The sequence below is a fragment of the Scyliorhinus canicula genome, chromosome 7 (assembly GCF_902713615.1).
Source record: "Scyliorhinus canicula chromosome 7, sScyCan1.1, whole genome shotgun sequence".
Classification (NCBI taxonomy): domain Eukaryota; kingdom Metazoa; phylum Chordata; class Chondrichthyes; order Carcharhiniformes; family Scyliorhinidae; genus Scyliorhinus; species Scyliorhinus canicula.
This window is the reverse complement of record NC_052152.1, coordinates 83,772,995-83,792,546: the sequence shown is the minus strand read 5'-3', so window position 1 is coordinate 83,792,546 and position 19,552 is coordinate 83,772,995. Positions and strand designations below refer to the sequence as shown.

Here is a 19,552-nt window from a genome sequence, read left to right as displayed (position 1 = left end):
TAAACTTGCATTTTCAATGTAACATATTTTACTGTTTTATGGAATAGAATTTTGAAAAATCACAAGCTGTCATTCACCCCATTGTTTTTCAGTCAGCTCTGGACGAGCCTGCAATTTAATTCCATTCTCCACTGAAAAGAGAACATGTGATAAGCTGTGTTAGTTGAATGTTCTATGCAAACATTAATATTAACCATTTCGTTTAAATGAGCGTTAGGTGCTGCTCTATCAAAAATAAGGCTTTTATTATTTTGATGCAGATTCGATTACAAAATCCCTTCATGAAACGCATTGTGTATTTTGCAACAATCGTAGGGAAAGAGGCAACTGATTTCACTTTGGCCAATGGCAATGAAGTGATCATCCCAGAAAGGTACATTAAAGTCCTAATATATTGTTTTGCTTGTTTTAGTTCTTGACCGTAGAAACATAGAGGAAATAATTTTTGGGGCCCAAATTGCATCTATTTTGAAAAGTATTTTATCCGCAGCTTCTACTCGGGTGTATTTGTATCTTGCTGAATTCCATGAATTGGCACAATCAATCTATGTGGACAAAATAGCCCACGTCACTGGCACCCCATCCACCATCCTAAATGTGCACTCCCTCCACCACAGGCACACTGTGGCTGCAGTATGTAGCCTCTACAAAATGCATTGCAGCAACTTGTCAAGTGTCCTTCGACAGAACCTTGCTAATCAGCAACCTCAACCACACAGAAGAACAAGATCAGTGGACATGTAGGAACACTATAATTTGCAAGCTCCTCACCAACACAGCGTTCTCCTACAGAATCACTCTTAATCAAACGCAGCCGCAGGAACAGGAGTTCCCACAGTCATATAAGGGTATCTGGCATAGCAAGGATTAATGTGGGACCACCGAGTGCGATGTAATGAGACATGGCCTGCTGTGGACTGGACAGAGACCTGTGTAGAAGCAAACATGAAGTTAGGTCATCGCTTGGGCTATATTCAATATATATATATATATGTACATAGTAATGTTATCAATGAACACTTAATATTCAATTATGCAAGACTTAGAACCTGTTTGTGTGACCTACTGAGCGTAAAATATCCACCTATAGTATTCAGCAAAATATAGACTTACATTTATATAGCATTTTTCATAACTGCAGGACTTCCCTTAATGTTTTAATGTCAATTAAGTACTTTTGTAATGGCGATACTGTCATAATGCTAGAAGATGGCTGCTAACTTTAACATAAGCAGCAACATGTCAGCTTAAATATGTCAGAGGCAGTATTAAATAATACCTGTTTTAATGTGGGAAAAGGCTGAATGGTGTCAGTTTGAACAGGGAGTGGAAGAAGTGTGAGCTGTTTGGAACTGAAAGACTCTTGCTTAAATTAAGAAAAAATAAGAATTAAAATGTTTTTGTGACAGTTTTGTAGGGTGATGGAGTGTGGAACTGACCAGGCCTAAAACTGTCTTAGATCTAGTATACATAATAAAGCAGGGTTAATTAGTAATAATATTGTAAAAGATCTTTTGTGAGGGCCACGAAGAATCCAGCACGAGTTTTCAGGATACAAAGAAATAACATTTATTTACAAATTAACATATATATACAACAGCAGCAGCAACTTCTCTTGCTGCCAAATTCCTCTCTCCCTGGTTCCAAACTGGCCAGCTCTATTTATGCAGGGAGTCTGCTAATGATTTCTCCGCCCCCCTCATTGGGGAAGCTCATTCTCCCACAGGATTGTGGGATTGTCATTAGTCCCCAGCCAATGGTAAGCAGGCAGGTTATAACAAGATCCTTTGAGAATAGTGATCATTATACCACTGAATTTGTGTTAAATTTGAAAAAGAAGAAACTTAAATTTACAAAAGCCAATTACAAAGATGTGATGGGAGAACTGGGTACGGTTAATTGGATAATGAGATTTAAAAATGTGGAGATAAATGAACAGTTGGAAACTTTTAAAGAAACAACTCAAAACCTTCAATAAAAATACATTCCTTTGAAAAACAAAAAGTAGGCAAGAAAGACCCATCCATAGCTCACTCAGGGGCCGGGATTCTCCCCTACCCTGCGGGGCTGGGGGTCCCGGTGGGATGGAGTGGCGTGAACCACTCCGGCATCAGGCCGCCTCAAAGGTGCGGATTGCTCCGCAGCTTTAGGGGCCAAGCCCTAACCTTGAGGGGCTAGGCCCGCGGCGGAATGGTTGGCGCCCCACCGGCCGGCAGGAAAGGCCTTTGGCGCCACGGCAGCCGGGGCCGAAGGGACTTCGCCGACCAGCGGAAGTCCGCGCATGCGCTGGAGCGCCAGCGGCTGCTGACGTCATCCCCGTGCATGCGCAGGGGAGTAGGTCACCTCCGCGTCCGCCATCGTGAAGGCTATGGCCAACACGGAAGGAAAAGAGTGCCCCCATGGCACAGGCCCTCCCGCCGATCGGTGGGCCCCGATCGCGGGCCAGGCCACCGTGGGGGTACCGCCCGGGGCCTGATCGCCCCGCACGCCCCCCCCCCCAGGACCCCGGAGCCCGCCTGTGCCGTCAGTCCCATCGGTAAGGGAGGATTTTTGAATCCCGCCGGCGGGACCGGCATGACAGCAGCGGGACTTTGGCCCCTCGCGGGCCCGAGAATCGCCGGGGGGGGGGCCCGCCGACAGGCGCGGCATGATTCCTGTCCCTGCCGAATCTCTGGTGCCGGAGACTTTGGGAGATGGCGGGAGCGGGATTCACGCCGCCCCCCCCGGCGATTCTCCGACCCGCGAGACCCCTCCCACTCAGGCATTGCCCTCTTCCAGACCCTGGAAGATAGTTCTTAAAATAGATAGTTTAAGAGATTGTGGATGTACTGGCTACAATTCTCCAAAATTCCTTAGAATCGGGAATGAGCCTGGGTGGGATTCTCTTTCAGAACATCGTGCAGACTTGATGGGCCGAATGGCCTCCTTCGGCACGGTAAGAATTCTATGACAAGTTACACACCATCCTGACTTGGGAATATTTTGCCGTTTCTTCAATGTCAATGGATCAAAATCCTGGAACTCCCTACCTAACAGCTCCTTCCCTCCCGACATCACATGGCTTGCAACAGTTCAAGATGGCTCACCACCACCTTCCCAGGGGCAATTAGGATGGGCAATACATGTTGGCCTTACCTGTGACAACCATATCCCATGAATGAATAAAAAACAGTTCCAGCTTGGTTTGTGGAGTCTCCGGAAGGTCTTAAAATGAATACAATGAGTGGAGTTCCTAGTGGTGATTTGTTCACTCTGGGGCGTTACTCAGTTATTTTGAGCTGCGCCTGCTCCTAACATAATGTGAGTTCGCGGAAGACAGTTTTCTTAAAATCCTGCAATCTTATGTTCTGGTTACGTTAATACCAGGGACATGGTGCAGAAAAAATAATGCAATCAAGTGGAAAATCAAGTTAGCAATTTCCTTTTTAAATTATCTTTGTATTTGTTTATGGATTCTAGTTTCAGCATTGCTTCTGGTAGGATATTGCCAGTCCTAATATAACTTTCATGCAATGGATTTTCTTCCAACCGCCTCCATTCTTTTGTGATTAATTTCAATTTGTGCTGTCTTTAACATCATGGTTGCACGCCAACTGCAGGTTGAGGGAGTTGAACCCATCTGGGTACTGTTGCTCGTTCTGGGTGAGTGTGCTTTACACTCAACTGGCTCTGTTTTATTCCTAAGCTCTAAAGTTGCCAGGTATCTTTATGATACCGCCTCGAGGTTCAGGTTCAAGTTCAGACCAATGACTCAATACACCAGTTAGTAAGTTCAAACAAGACATGTTTATTATTACACAGTTATTTACTTCTCATGCATATAATACTAAGACTAAACTATTCCTACCACTACTAGGCCAATACTTATCTGGAATAAGGGAACTGCCGGATCAGGGAACAATGGCCTCTTGCTCTGTCCTGGATCCGCAGGCTTCCAGTTGGTGTGGACTAAAGGGGTCAGGAGTGCCTATTCTCGTAGCAGGCGTTGTATGACACTTACTTGTCGGTGTAGCAATTGGCCAGGCCTCTCCTTCTCACATTCAAGTTCCTGGAGAGCTGCTGCAAAGGTGTTCTGCTGGGAGGGCCGGCTAAGAGAGAGAGCTGGGGTCGGGGTCTCTGTCTTATACTGTTTTGGGTTTCGCGCCCATCTGGGTGGACCCTCTATAAACTTGCAATCGATTGGGTCTCTTCCCAATCGATTGATTTGAATTTCCCCAATAACGGGGCTGTTCCTCGATCACTGGGCGGTTCTTGGGGCTGTTTGCATCTTATTGTCCGGGACTCCTGCTGGCGCCGAAGAATCTAGCTTGGCCTTTGTTATTCTTAATTGTGTCCATTGTGCCCGGGAATGGCTCAATTAATATGCGCAGCTTGTTAGTTTCTATACTGTCTAGTTTCTTCACAGACAGAATCCACAGAGAGGTTCTGCAACCTGCTTACCTCTCTGACATTGTCCAATTTTCCCTGCATGCAACTCAATGTTCCATTTTATGTCAGGAAGTGGTCGACTTCGGTGGCTACAGTACGGCTTAGCATTTCTTTTTTTTAAATAAATTTAGAGTACCCAACTAATTTTTTCCAATTAAGGAGCAATTTAACGTGGCCAATCCACCTATCCTGCACATGTTTTGGGTTGTGGGGGTGATACCCACTCAAACACGGGGAGAATGTGCAAACGCAACATGGACAGTGACGCAGAGCCGGGATGGAAGCTGAGATCTCGGTGCTGTGAGACAGCAGTGCCAACCACTGCGCGCCGTGCCTGCCCCTCAGCTTAGCATTTCGATACGGCATCCATAAAGCTATTTGTGTGCAGTTAATGGCAACCTCCTCCATGAGGAAACCCACTATCCTGGTAAAGCACACCACTGATTCTCTATTTTCAGAGAAAACACAATGTAATCCTTTTTCCTGGTATAAAGTGCTACAAGCCACCTCCCTAATGAATTGCAAACTGGGAGACGTTAAACATGTACCCTATTCCAACCTTGAAGGGTTCCAACGCAAAGATGTTTCTGGCCATGGTCACTATCACAGTTACTAGCAGTGCCATCCTTTTCCTGCTCTGATGCTACAGGCCTGCTTACAAGAGATGATAGATTTCAGTGAGGACTGCACCACAAAATGGGTGATGAACATACTGCTGATTGAAGTAAGAGAGATGCTCTCTTAAGACCCTGGGTGGATAATACTTCCTGCTGAGAGTCTTCTTCCCCTCTTCCTCCCTATGCAGCTTTTCATCAGTGTTCGGGAACCGTTGTGGGGGGGGGGGGGCGTGCAGCATGGAGAATCATTAGGACTTCTGGAGTCTGGGGGACTGTGCTGCTCTGCCTGGTTCCAAAGGAATACTGGTATTTTTTGATGTCACCGTAGCTATTTACACTGTGGTGGCCATGAATAGTCTTGAGACAAATGAGCCCTACACTTGCTCTCTTCAACCCAAACTAATTTCTACAAATGAGCTTAAAAGCTCAGGTCCCTTCATTTACTTCTGTAAAAGGCTAAACATACATAGAAAATAGAAGCGGGGGAGGCCATTCAGCCCTTCCAGCCTGCTCCACCGTTCATTATAATCACGGCCGATCATCAAGTTGAATATCCTAATCCTGCCTTCCCCCATATCCCTTGGCCCCTTTAGCCCCAAGAGCTATACCTTATTCCTTCTTGAAATTACACATGTTTTCACCTCAACTACCTTTTGTGGCAGTGAATTTCACAGATTTATCAATCTCTGGGTGAAGAAATGTATCCTCACCTCAGTCCGAAAAGGTTTACCCCTTATCCTCAAACTATGACCCCTAGTTCTGGACTCCCCCACCGTCGAGAACATTCTTTCTGAATCTACCCTGTCTAATCTTGTTCGAATTTTAAAAGTTTCAATGAGATCTCCTCTGAGTCCTCTAAACTCCAATGAATATAATCCTAACTGGTTTAGTCTCTCCTCATATGACAGTCCCGCCATTCCAGGAATCAGCCTGGTAAACCTTCGCTGCACTCCTTCCATAGTAAGAACATCCTTCCTCCTATAAGGAAACCAAAACTGCACACAACACTCTAGGTGTAGTCTCACCAATGCCTCATACAATTGATAGTACAACATCCCTATTCCTGTACTCAAATCCTCTTGCTGTGAAGGCCAACATACCATTTGCCTTCTTTACTGTCTGCTGTACCTGTGAGCTTATTTTACATCCAATCAAATAATAATCTGCCTTCCGATTTTTGCTATCAAAATGGATAACCTCACATTTAACCACATTATACTGCTATGCATATGCCCACTCACTCAGCCTGTCCAAATCCTGCTGAATTATTTCTGCATCCTCCTCACAGTTCACCCTCCCACCCAACTTTGTATCATCTTAAAATTTGGAGATAATACATTTAGTACCCTTGTTCAAATAATTAATATATAATGCAAACAGTTGGGCTCCTAGCACAGATCCCTGCGGTACCCCACTAGTCACTGCCTGCTAATCGGAAAAGACCCATTTATTCCAAATTTTTGCTTCCTGTTTGTCAATCAGTTTTCCATCTGCTTGTTTTAGGTGTGCACCAACAAAACCTGGTAAGGTGCCTTTAGTAATGTGATGGCACCTATAACACAGGCATAACGTGAGACGCTGTGCCTGATTTTAGTTTTTTGCCCCTGCCCAGCTTGTTAATTTGTTCTATATTTTTGTGTAGAATATGTGTGTATGTGAAAATGGCACATATCTATGGATATATTCGAGAAGGCGGCAAGCAACTAAGTAATAATTTAAACATTTTAATGTAATTTAAAGAGGCTGTTTCTCTGACAGTGGAATAGTTCACACTATTGTTCAACTGAGTTGATGAATATAATTAAATTGGTTTTGAACTGAAGCTCAATATTGCTATGAATGAACTGTCAAGTTGAGTCTGGCAGACATAGAATTCTTATTAGTTGGTATAGAATTTGTCTGACGAATGGTGGCAAATTACATTGATGGTTGATTGCTTCAAATTATATAAATCTTCTCGGATGGATAATTTATCATTTTAACTGAACTGTATAATTTGATTTTCTTGGGAGTGGGAAACAGAGATATTTCAGTTTAAGGATTGGTTTGTATTTGATGATATGGAGACTAAAACAACACAGCTATTTATGCAAGCAAGCCAGCTTGTACCGGTGCCAACTCTTAGTCCAGATAAATGGGGAGGATTGGTAGGAGGAATGGAGTCCAGCTGTAAAAATAACCACTAAATTTTAAAAATAGGTAGCTGATATTAAATTGATCAGTCAGTATTGTAGTAACATGGGCAAAAGCCTAAAGGTAAATGAAGGGAAAATGGGGAGTAAAACAAACCAATAAAAATTAGTTGTTAAAACATATCACCTTGTATTAAAAAGCATTGAAATTCCTTATATACGTTTCAAAGAAAAGAACTTCTCTGGCTTTATAAGTGAAATTGACTTTAAATTCAATTAGAAGAATAGCAGATATGCCTGACCCTTTCAATTTCAATTATTGCAATGTTTTGTGTGCACAAATGTTGGTTGCAATATTGCAAAATTGAATTCACAAGCACTTTGAAAGAGTATATTCCTAAAACATGAGTACAGTTGTGAACATGCTAAATTCGAATTGAGATTGGGATTCAGTGTTTATGTAGACAAAGATGTATTGGAGTTGAGTTCTGAGTATGTACTAGTGGTATGAAACATTACACCCAACACTAGGAACATGTGGGACATTTCTAAATGTAATGTCTGCAATTTTATGTCATTTATGTTGATACGTTTGATTGAGGTTTGCTTATCGAACTGAACTGTCAACATTTGTTTCAAACAGGAGTCATGTTGATATAATTGTGGAATTCAGAAGTCGGTTCTTGAACGCTGAAGAAGCTTTGCTGGTTTTTGTATCAAGATTGAGGAAAGGAATAGCGGCCACCACAGCTACATTTTTACTAATTTCACAAATCCACAGCATTACTCCTACTGTAAGTGAATACTAACATATGGGGCGGGATCCTCCGGAAAGTGTGGTAGCGGGTGGTAATTGCTGTGAGCTTCCCAGTGCTCGGCCCAACAAGGCTGGTAACGTATTCAACGTTAATTGGTCCACTTAATGAGGTCCCACTGGCTTCTCACCACAAATGAAGGCTTGCCAGCCGATTCAACTGCACTGCGCTTGCCAGTCCCCTGCTAACAAGATCGAGCAGCACTTAAACAGTTCTTGCTCAGCCAACCCCAGTCAAATCGCAACAATGGTGCCCAGAAGACTGGCCCCAAGATTTGGGAATACCCATCTGGCCAGGCTCCTAGATGCAGTGGAGGCCAGAAGGGATGCACTGTTCCCCCGAGGGTCCTGGAGGGTCAACCACAGGGCAGCCAGTGCTGCCTGGGACGAGGTGACGGCAGCTGTGAGCGCCAGGAGTAAGACCAGGAGGATTGGCCTCTAGTGTTTGAAAAGATTCAACTATCTACACCGGATAGCACGAGTGAATAGATAGCAACGCACCAGGCTTCTGAGGCACAATGTGGTGAGCATCCTACAGCTGCTGATGCAATTCTGGTGGGGAGGCAGGAACCCCCAGGCGAGCCAGAAGTCGGAGGGCTGCTGGATCCCAGGACCCAGCCGGCTCCCAGCCTGACGCTGAGCCTGTGGAAGAGGTAATCCCGGAGCTGATGGAGATGTTAGGGTGCTGCCATGACATTCAGAGGGAGATATCAGCGACACTCCAGCAGGTCTATAGCTGATTGGAGGAGTTCCAGAGATGATGGGCGCAGGGGATGTCGCTGGCAATGCGTGGCACCGAGGTCAAAACTGCTACAGTTGCAACTGCAGTGGAGTGCCCGGTGCACAACGTCAGCACCATTAGTGAAGGTGTCCAAGGTGTCGTGCAGTGACGGCCATGGCTGAGAGCCCTGGCAGAATGTCCATCTCACTGACCTTCATGAGGTTCTGAAGGACATGTCCAACTCTCAGATGGAAATGGCCAAGGTGCTGCAGAGCATATCCCAGTCACTGAGGAGCATCACCAAGGGCATTGACACGAAGGTGCAGACCATGGGGAGAGCCAGATGACGCAGGGGCAGCCGGGGCTCGAACCAGCTGTCCCTCCATCCCAAGGCGAACCCCAGGGCCCTATGGGCACCGACTGAGAGGAAGGGACGCTGGGTGCTAACCTGGACCCGCCCCATGGAGTGGTGACTGTGGCCATCAGCTCCCCTGACCGGGATAGGGGGGATGGTGTGGGGGTGTAGGTAGGGTGTGAGGGGATGGTGGGGGAGGAGGGGGGCAGCACCATTTGGAGAGTGGGGAATTGTTACACACAATAAATACCTTTGAGCACAACCAGTATGATGCCTCTGTCACTTTATTCTGCAATGCCTGCCAACCTTCGCCCTTCTCTCCATGCAGTCCTTCCTCCCCGTGGCACTCACCCACTCTCTGGCCATGGACATGTCCCTGAGCTGTGTCCCATCCCCTGGGTGTTCGGATGTTGGCTGTTGGGTGTGTGGTGTTGCCTCCCACAGTGTTGAGGCACAGTGTCCATGCATCAAGCTTCTAATTGGGATGTTAGGCAATGACTCCCACAGGCTACATGGCCCACCCACCCACAGGAGTCCACTTGGGTTGTGTGAAGTGCTCACACAACCATATTTGACAATTCCCTATTAGCAATATCCTTCAGCCGCACGGCCAGAGACCTTGGCAGCTGATAGGGGTTATGGGTATTTTGTAGGGTAGTCGTTGCTCCCCAGTTACGTCCCCTATGGCCTCCCCCACTCTCCGATGGTGGTCCAACCCGACAAAAGGTGCCCCACCCCCAGCCAAGGGTCCCCCACCGCCCACCAAGCACTGGGGTGGCAAGCCCAGACCCGGGCTCTTTGTCTGTGAGCAAAGATGGCTTCCTTCCTCGACTTCCCGCAGAGGGCCTTCCGTCAGGTGCACGTTTTGCAAAAGGAGTACTAATCGACGCCAGCATGGCGACTTGCTGGCTAGCTGCTGAATCACAGACACCGTTGGATATGCGGTCGCTCCTGGTAATTATATGGAAATAGGGCTCAAGTGGTGATAATTGGTTTCTTGCCACGTTAAGGCAAGATCCTGATTTCGCCTATGGGAGCGGGTCAGTTGCATCATAAACTGTTTAGCACCTGGCGCAGTTGTCATTTTCAGCCTCTCCCACTCTTCACCAACCTCGCTTCGCTCAACCGAGAGTGCAACGAGGCCGTAGAATCCTGCCATGGCCTTGTGTCAACGTGTCTATTTATAGGTCCTTTTTTTCCAATAACATTGCTTTTCCAACTGAGTGATTCCTTTGTTGTACATTATCGTAATCTAATTGATAGTCACTTACCATGGATTGACCTGCTCAGCATTTGTTTGACATTGACAGTCAAGGATAGAGAAGGGTTTATTTTCTTACTGGTAACTGGGTGACCTTTTCCATGGTATCTACTACTGTTAAATATTGAACTTTGTTTGAAAATGTCCATGGTCACTGCTGCTTTTTGCTCTATGATCATACGCAGGAAAAGTATCATTATGATTTTTGAAAATGCAAAAGTTTAAAATTGTTACTTTCACTGCAAAAATATTATTGCATGTACTTTTCAGATTTTGATGGCTATCTTGTTCTCAGTGCCAAGGACTAACATCGACCCAAATCTTCTGTCCTTCGGGGTGTACTCCCTGGAGGTATCCCGGTATAACCAGTCCAAAGATGTGCGGGTTAGGTGGATTGGCCATGCTAAAATTGCCCGTAGTGTCCTAAAAAAAGTAAGGTTAAGGGGGGGGGTTCTTGGGTTACGGGTATAGGGTGGATATGTGGGTTTGAGTAGGGTGATCATTGCTCGGCACAACATCGAGGGCCGAAGGGCCTGTTCTGTGCTGTACTGTTCTATGTTCTTCTATGTGCTGAGAAAACCTCTTGGAAGTTCACACCAAGGACCATTTGGGAATTGCCTGGGAAGTTTCAGCATCCAATTGTCTGGAACCTTCCAAAGCCCCAATTTTAAACTTGGAGACTTTGGATAGTTCTGACTCCCTCAGCTGAGTAATAGTTAGAAGAATTGAATTCAGTTTCAATTCCTGGGTAACTTTGGTGCTGTTTCCTGTTTCCCAAACACCCACTGGGCCCCCTGACTACACTCACTCCCCGACTGCCCCATGCATCTTCCCCCCCGACTCCAAAAATCCCTGACTTTAGTCTCCCAGTCTGAAAATATCGTTTGGAAGGATGGCCAGACTGTACCCCCACTAATCTGATGCTATGGCAGCACAAGGACCCCACCATCATTGACGACTTATTAAACTTCAATCAGTGAATAGTCATACCAAGAGCTCTTCAGCTTGATTTTGTTCAAAGCCATCGTCAAAATCACCACAAAATAGTAAAATATTGTGCGAGCGAACAGCAATCACTCTGGTGGCCAGGCATTATTCGCTTGTACAATAAATTATTTGTGTTACTTTTGCTGTAAATAGCCAAGATGAAAAAGAACTATTATTGCTTCCTACATTTCCGCCATGGCTATGGAGTGCCTGGAAATAGACCTATTTGAATTTGGGGAGCAAACCTTTCTTATTGATATTGATTACTACTCATGATGGCTTGAAGTAAACAGATTGCATGGCATCACAGCTGAAGCAGTCATCCAACTCTCATGATAATTTCTGCAACATACGTCATCTCGGAAGTCATAGTGTTCAACAGTGGGCCACAAATTGCCAATGACCTGTTCCAGAATTTCACAAATAAATATGGCTTTGTTCATGTAACCTGTTTACCTCGCTATTGTCAGGCGAATGGGAGGCTGAGAGGGATACAAACCATCAAAAATTTGTTGAAGCAAAAGAAAGACTTTAATCTAGCTCTTCTGAACTATCGAACCTAATCACTACAGAGTAGATTCTCACCATCAGAGTTACCAATTGAGAATGCTGCTTCCATCTCAAACACAAAAAGTTAATCCTATTATCACCAAAAATGACCACAAGAGGGTAAAACAATGTGAGGAAGAACAGAGAAGCAATCAGGATCAGAACTTTAATCACAGGCATAGAGCACGTGAGCTATCAGTCCTGAAGCTCAGGGTCAGAGTGTGAATCCAAGACCATTAGAAGGAAGGCACAAACGTTGAAAAAAACTCCACAACCAAGATTTCGACCGATCAGGGTTTATAAGGAGAAACAGCAGCACTTTGATATCCATTGAGCAAAAATCAACTGAAAATTGAGTTTACCACTCACATCCTGATAAAGTAGAAGAAAACCTTAGTACAAGCACAACAAGTGAACACTCACACTGTCAGAAGGGAAAGTATTGAATGTCCTCAACCTCAAAATGAGATAAGAATGGGATCAGCAAGATTGGTCAAGGCACCTTGGAGCTTAATCTTGTGAAGTCAGAGATGTTTAAAGGTGGGGAGATGTAGGAGGATGTAAATATAGTGCAGATAAAGACTTGGACAACATGTAGAGTAAAGGATTGACATGAGAAGCAGACATGATGCTGATGTAGTAATGATGTCCGATCACATGACCAGAAGTACAAGAGATCTGGAAGGAAGAGAAGTTCCAACCTTGTGCAGAGGTACAAGCGTGTAAATAAATGTTGTAACTAAAGAGTAAAAGCTTGAAGAAAATATAGACTTGAGCAGCATACTTTGGACAATCCCCAAAAGCAAATCTCGACCTTACCACACAACAAAACATACCCCACTTCCCGACTATCCCATCTCAAACTCACCTCCCACATTACCTTATATCTGGGATATTTAAATTTAACAGAAGATGATGGCAATTAGTGCCGTAAGAACACTTCCCCTGCTGATCTTGCACTAGACTGACAGTCTCCAAGGACTGCTGTGCTGCACATATTTCAGCAGGCGCAGGTTGGAAGTGCTGACGAGAAATGTGCACTTCCAGACTGAAGTCAGTGAAAAGGAGCAGAGTGATAATCCAGCAGTGATTACTGCTCCATGGAAGATTCAGCCCATTATTACATGTTAAATAAAAATGCATTCCTTCCGTCACCAAGCACAAATTTGAGCAAAAGTTTAATTTTGTGCACAGTTTTTCTTTATTTTGTTGAGTACAATGTCATTTTTATTTTGTCAATCATTGCACTTTGAATTGTGTTTTCTTCCTTCTAATTTTCAGACTACTTTTAAGTGTGAATCTCCATGCTATGAGCAGAAGAAAATGCAATTAAACATAACCAACCCTTTAAATAGAAAGGGGGATTTCAGGTATGTCTGAATTCATGGATGTGCAAATAATTAATGGAAGAGGTATCAGGGGCGCAATTCTCCAACCGCCACGCCGGGTGGGAGAATCGCGGGAGTGCCGGGCGATTCCCGCCACGCCGCCTTGGCACCCGCACGCGATCCTCTCAACCCCCCCAAAACGGCGTGCCGCGTTTCACGACAGGCCGCTTGGAGAATTGCCGCTCGTCGTTTGTATCCTGCATGTCTTGCGGGGCGCCCGCGAGGAGGATGGCAACCGTGCATGCGCGGGTTGGCGCTGGCCAACCTGCGCATGCGCGGGTGACGTCATTTACGCGCCGCGTAATATACACGGCGCCAAGGCACGCGCCACTCCTAGCCCCCTGGAGGGGGAGAATAGGAGGCGAGGAGCGGCCTCCGACGCCGGAGTGAAACATTCCGGTTTTCACTCTGGCATCGGCACTTAGTCTCCCGATGGGAGAATTTCACCCCTGATAACTTGCTATTCTAACATTTAAGCCAAATAAATTATTTTGCCAACATTGGGAATTTGGCTTCAGTGGGAATTCTGTGCAGGGGGGAATGGAGATGCAGATTTTATTTATTTACTGCCTCCAATAATTGATATTATGTGTGTTTCAAAGCTCGCAACTTGAACTAGATAAACCAATTAATTAATAGAATAATCAATTCAGTTAAGTTCAGTTAAATATAATGAATTAACTAATCAAATACATCAAGTTAGGTTGGCTGGACGCATGGCCTGCCGTAACCGCAGCAAGTGGGAAATATGTCGAGAGCATTGTGATCAAAGAATCCCCACTGTGCAGGAGGCCACTCGACCCATTGAGTCTGCACCGACCGACCCTCTGAAAGAGCACCCTAACCAGGCATCCATCCTATCCCTGAAACCCCGTAACCACACATAACCTACGCATCCCTGGACACTAAGGGGCAATTTATCATGGTCAATCCACCTAACCTGCACATCTTTGGACTGTGGGAGGAAACCGGAGCACCTGGAGGAAACCCACGCAGATATGGATGAGAACAAGGACTGCAGGGTGGATGGGGAAACTGACCAATGGCGCAGGAGGCCATTGAAATGAGTGGAGTGAAAAAATATGTGGCAGTGATATGCGATGGTATAGATACTGTTTCCTGTAGCTTTGATGAGAGGTTCCAAAGGATATGTTGCCTGCCTGATGCCAACTTTAAAAACATCTCTTTGTGGCTCAAGATGAATTTGGGAGTGGGATGGGAACGATTTTGTTGTTAGGATCCACGTAAGAACTGATACACACATAGAGAGAACTGAAATGCTGTTAGAATTGAGCTTGCGGAGTTAAGGTCCAAATTACAATGGAGAACATTAAATGGTCAGATGCGGGTTGGTATTGGGTTATACAGAGTAGCAGGTAAAATGTGTGTCTTAAAAAGTGGTGTGAGAGACAAGGTTTTCACTTGGACCATTGGCACCAATAACGGGGAAAGAAGGAGCTGTTCCGTTTGGAGGGGCTCCACTTAAAATCAGACTGGGGCCATTGTCCTGGCTAATTGATTAACTATGGTAGTAGACAGAAGATAGGGCAGTTAACTAATAAAGAAGGGCTGGTAGGCGATTTGAGGAAAGGGCAAACTCAAAATCAGCAAAGAATATATTGAGTCTTCAGAGCAGAGCAACTATTTTGGGTAAAAACAAGCAGAAGCAGAGTGGTTCAGAATGGGACAAGGAGACTAGCAAAGGTAATAGAGCATTTGCGACTTAAGGTCAAGTCAGGGAACATTTTTAAAAAGTCAAAGCTAAAGGGGACAGTTTTGAACCCACGCTAGCCATAGGCAGGATCGGCGATGCGGGCGGAAAATCAGGAGAGAATCGGGGAAACAGTTCTCTCCGGAATTATTGCATTTCCCGATTTTTCACTGCCCTTCTCCGTGACATCACAAGGTTCATGGCATGAATCTCATTTGAATACAGTAATTAATTTAAATATCATTAACAGGATCCCCCCCCCTTCACTAACTATTCAGATCCCACCAATGTGATGTCATGTCCGCAAGGTTTGCAACAGATTTGGCCAAATGAGAATCCATTGAGGGATCCCTCCAGAGGTGAAGTGATGCGTATATCCCCGGGGGTGCGGTATATGCCCGGGCACTGCCAACCTGTGCCTGGGCAGCCCCTAATATGAGCCCCCGGGGAGGGTTCATTTATGTGTGGTGTGGGGGAAAGAGGTGTGATGGAAGAGTGGAAGTGAGGGGTGGATTTCCTGCGATACCTCTGGGGAGGGTGACGCAGGAGTGCCATCAATGATTGGATTTGATTTAGATTTATTGTCACGTGTACCGACACAGTGAAAAGTACTGTTCTGCGTGCAGTCCAGGCAGATAGTTCCATACATGAAAGATAAGGGACATACGATAAATAAACAATGTAAACACAGAGAAATAGACATTGGTTGAAGCAGACGGAGTATAGTGCTACCACAGTAAAGAGGATGCATAGAGAGATCAGTTTTATTCATAGGAGCGACACTAGAAGTCTGGTAACAACAGGGAAGAAGCTGTTTTTTATCTGCTAAATTGCCCCTTAATTGGAAAAAAAAAATGTATTCTAAATTTACTAAAAAAAAAGAGTCAATGTAGACATGCCAAATTTCCTTAGTTTCCTGTTGTGCTTTTGTGGTTGTAGCGCCGATGTTGATGGACCAGGATAGATTGTTGGGGAGGTGGGGGGAAGGAAGGGAGATCCCCTGATATCTCGGTGATGAGCTCTGTGAAGTCTGTTTCTGGTTCTATCAGGACCTGCTCTACCAGAGTGATGGCATAAACCATTCCCACTCTTTTTTTTCTTTAAAGTGTCTGAATATCTGGAGAAAAAGCTGATGCGTGCAACTGGAGAGTTACACGTCAGTTTTCAGTCTGAGATGGACACTGCGTCAAATTCTGGTAAGGTTCTGCCCAGAGTTACTGTATCTGAATACTCAAAGTAAATTAAATGAATTAATAGTACAAATAGAAATTGATATATTTGTCTGAATAGCCATTACAGAGATGTGGTTGTAAAGTTACGAAGGTTCGGAACTAAATATTCCAGGACACTTGACGTTTGGAAGTAAAAGCCAAAATAAAAAGGAACAGTAGCCTGATACGCAGTTCCTCTTAAGTAAAGTGATTAGTATCCCTGCCTGTCACGCGACAGACTAGGGTCAATTCCCCAACGGGGAGATTTGATTTAGGGCAGCACGGTAGCACAGTGGTTAGCACTGTTGCTTCACAGCGCCAGGTTCCCAGGTTTGATTTCCGGCTTTGGTCGCTGTCTGTGCGGAGACTGCACGTTCTCCCCATGCCTGCGTGGGATTCCTCCCGGTGCTCGGGTTTCCTCTCACAAATCCCGAAATACATGCTGTTAGATGAATTGGACAGTCTGAATTCTTCCCCTGTGTACCCGAACAGGTGCCGGAATGTGGCGACTAGGGGCTTTTCACAGTAACGTCATTGCAGTGTTAATGTAAGCCTACTTGTGACAATAAAGATTATTATTATCATAATAGATGGGATTAATAAAGACCAGGATAAATAGGGCGGAGAGAAATGATCTTAACTCAGAAAATCAAGAAGTTGTTTCACTTTGGATGGAGCTAAGAAACAGCAAAAGATGGAAATCATTGTTGGGAAATATGGTTGCAGAGTTGGTAGATAAGAAAAATATAGGTCCAGTAACAAATATGACAAAATAATCATTGGGACTTTAATCTTTATATAAACTAGGCAAACCAAATTTTTAATATTAATTGTAATTCAGCAAATAAGGACCAAGAAATTGATGAGGAGAAAAATGTATGCAGGCTGTAAAAAACAGGGTACCTTAAGGATCAGTACTTAAGTCTGAGGACCTATGTACAGAAAAGCCAGCATTCCCAGAGAAGGCTCCCACGTGCCTCACCCACCACCAACGCAACACTCAATCAGCACATTCTAGCATCTCAAAAGACAGCCGGGTAACACCAGGAAGCCTCCCCGGAGGACTATAAGAGTCAGTTGCAAGTATGGACAAAGGGCACAACCCAGGCAAGGCTGCCAGAATCAGCTGTGCATGTGCCGTCATGCCAGAAACCAGAGCCACCTCAGGCCTATGAGTCAAGTCTGTCAGCCCGTAGAGGACAAATCAATGCTGCTAAATTGCATCATCACCCCTCAGGTTGCCCCAATAATGATAACACTCTTGGTCAACGGTCATTCACGCGAAATGGAGGTGATTACAGGAGCTGTTATTTCCATCGTCATGAAACAATTCTTCCGGCGTCGACGGTTCGGCATCTTGCCTGCAAGACACTAGGGCCAGGTTCGCCACACATACAGAGGAACCTTTGAAGATTATGGGGAGCACTATGACCCAGTCACCTATGGCCAAGAGGCTTCTGCTCATAGTTGTATGAGGCCCTGGACCCAGTCTCTTGGGCACAGACTGAGTCCTGAGGATCCGTCTGGGCTGGCTACAAATTTTAAACTAGGAACCGATGGACTATACGAGGTAATTGGCAAATATCCCAAGGAATTCCAAAAAGGCCATGGCAAAATAAAGGGACCAAGGTCAATGATTTATCTGAACACTGATGCCCTGCCCAAATGTTTCTGGACACGGCCAGTCCTATACATTTTACTTAACAAAGTAGAGACCAAACTTGAGCGGTTAGAGAGCCTCGGGATAATACGACCAATGCATTTAGCAGAGTGGGTAGCACCAGCAGTCCCCATCCACAAGCCCAATAAGCGTTTCTGGGGACTATAAAGTAACTGTTAATAAAGTCTCATGTTTAAATTGGTACCCCATGCCATGCATAACATACCTATATGCCAAGCTGGTTGGGGGGGGGGGGGGTCAAACCTTCACCAAGCTAGATATGGGCCATGGATACCTCTGTAATTTTCTTGTTGGATGGCCTGATTTATTACAAGAACACTTGCAGTTAAAGTTCTAAACAATTTATTAGCATTAACTGGGGGTAAACTATGAAGAAGACAACAGATGAATAACAGCAATCTCTATTTTACTTCCTCCAGCCAGTCTCCAGGTCAACTGACTTTGCATTCCTTTATATACTAGTGAGGCTCCTAGTGGCCAGTCAGTGAATTACAACACAACCATGATATGACTACAACCTCCAGCTAGAACTGGACGAGTCATCCATATGTAATGGTTAACGCTCATAAGGGTTTATACAAACATACACAACTGCCCTTCAGAGTCTGGTCAGCATGCACCATTGTTTAATGTGTGATGGAGAACATTCTCCGAACTTAGACGATGTACGAATCACAGGAACTACGAAAAAAGAGCACCCGCAAATCTGGAGGGGGTTTTGAGACAATTTTCTGGCGCAGGTTTTCGTCTCAAACGAGAAAAATTGTGTTCCGGGCAGGTGAAGTGATCTACCTAGGCTACCGAGTTGATTTTTAAAAAAGGCCAACACCCCAAATACAACAGAATTAAAATCTTTCCTCGGCCTTGTAAACTACGATGGGAAATTTATCCCAAACATGGCCATTTTATTTGCCCCGCTGCTAAAACAACACCATAAGTGCTCATGGCAGGTGCAGCAGGATGAAGCCTTCACAGCGGCAAAGCAACAGTTCCCATTGTTAAACATCCTGGCTCAGTACGACCCCCAAGAGAGACTAGGGATTAGCATGTCATGCCTCTCCATACGGAGTAAGGAATGTCCTTCCCATTGATGGGACGATGGCACATATGCATCCAGAACCTTGGTGGACATGGAAAGCCGCTATTCTCTGATATAAAAGTAAGCATTCGCTGTTATTTTTGGGATGAAGAAATTCTACCCCTATGTCTATGACCAAGATTTCACAATCATAACATAACCTAAATCCATGCTGGGCCTTTTTAAAGAGAATAAAGCTATTCCTTCCATTACCTCAGCTCGGATCCAAAGTTGGGCATTATTGTTAGCGGCCTATGAATACTCTCTCTCAAGCATCGCTCGAAATCACACATTGCTAATATGGATGCCCTGGGTTGCCCCCGCTGCCTGCCGACATTGGGAGAAGTGATCATGACCTTGAACTTCCTGGATACGTTGCCAATATCCATGATGCAAATTCAAGCGTGGACCCAGAAGGACCCCATACTGGCAATATTGTACCATATGATCAGAGTAGAATCCAAGGACACCACACGGTTGACATGAAGCCCTTTCTTACTACATGATAAGAGCTGACTAGAATATGGTACCATCCTGTGGGAAGTCTGAGTAGTCATCGCGCAAACAGGTCAGCAACCAAATCTGATGGAATTTGTGCAAGGACCCTGGGGTATCCAAG

At 45.0% G+C, this 19,552-nt stretch overlaps 1 protein-coding gene across 4 annotated transcripts in view; it reads left to right on the top strand.

Annotated features, from left to right (window-relative positions):
* The window catches only part of LOC119969087 (cilia- and flagella-associated protein 47-like), an 868,530-nt gene that overhangs the window by 370,673 nt on the left and 478,305 nt on the right, over positions 1-19,552 (top strand). For all 4 annotated transcript variants that reach the window (XM_038802287.1, XM_038802288.1, XM_038802285.1 and 1 more), the window contains exons 38-40: positions 261-373; positions 7,821-7,971; positions 13,146-13,234. In XM_038802287.1, coding sequence (XP_038658215.1) covers positions 261-373; positions 7,821-7,971; positions 13,146-13,234 — 353 coding nt within the window. The remainder of the gene's footprint in view (positions 1-260; positions 374-7,820; positions 7,972-13,145; positions 13,235-19,552) is intronic.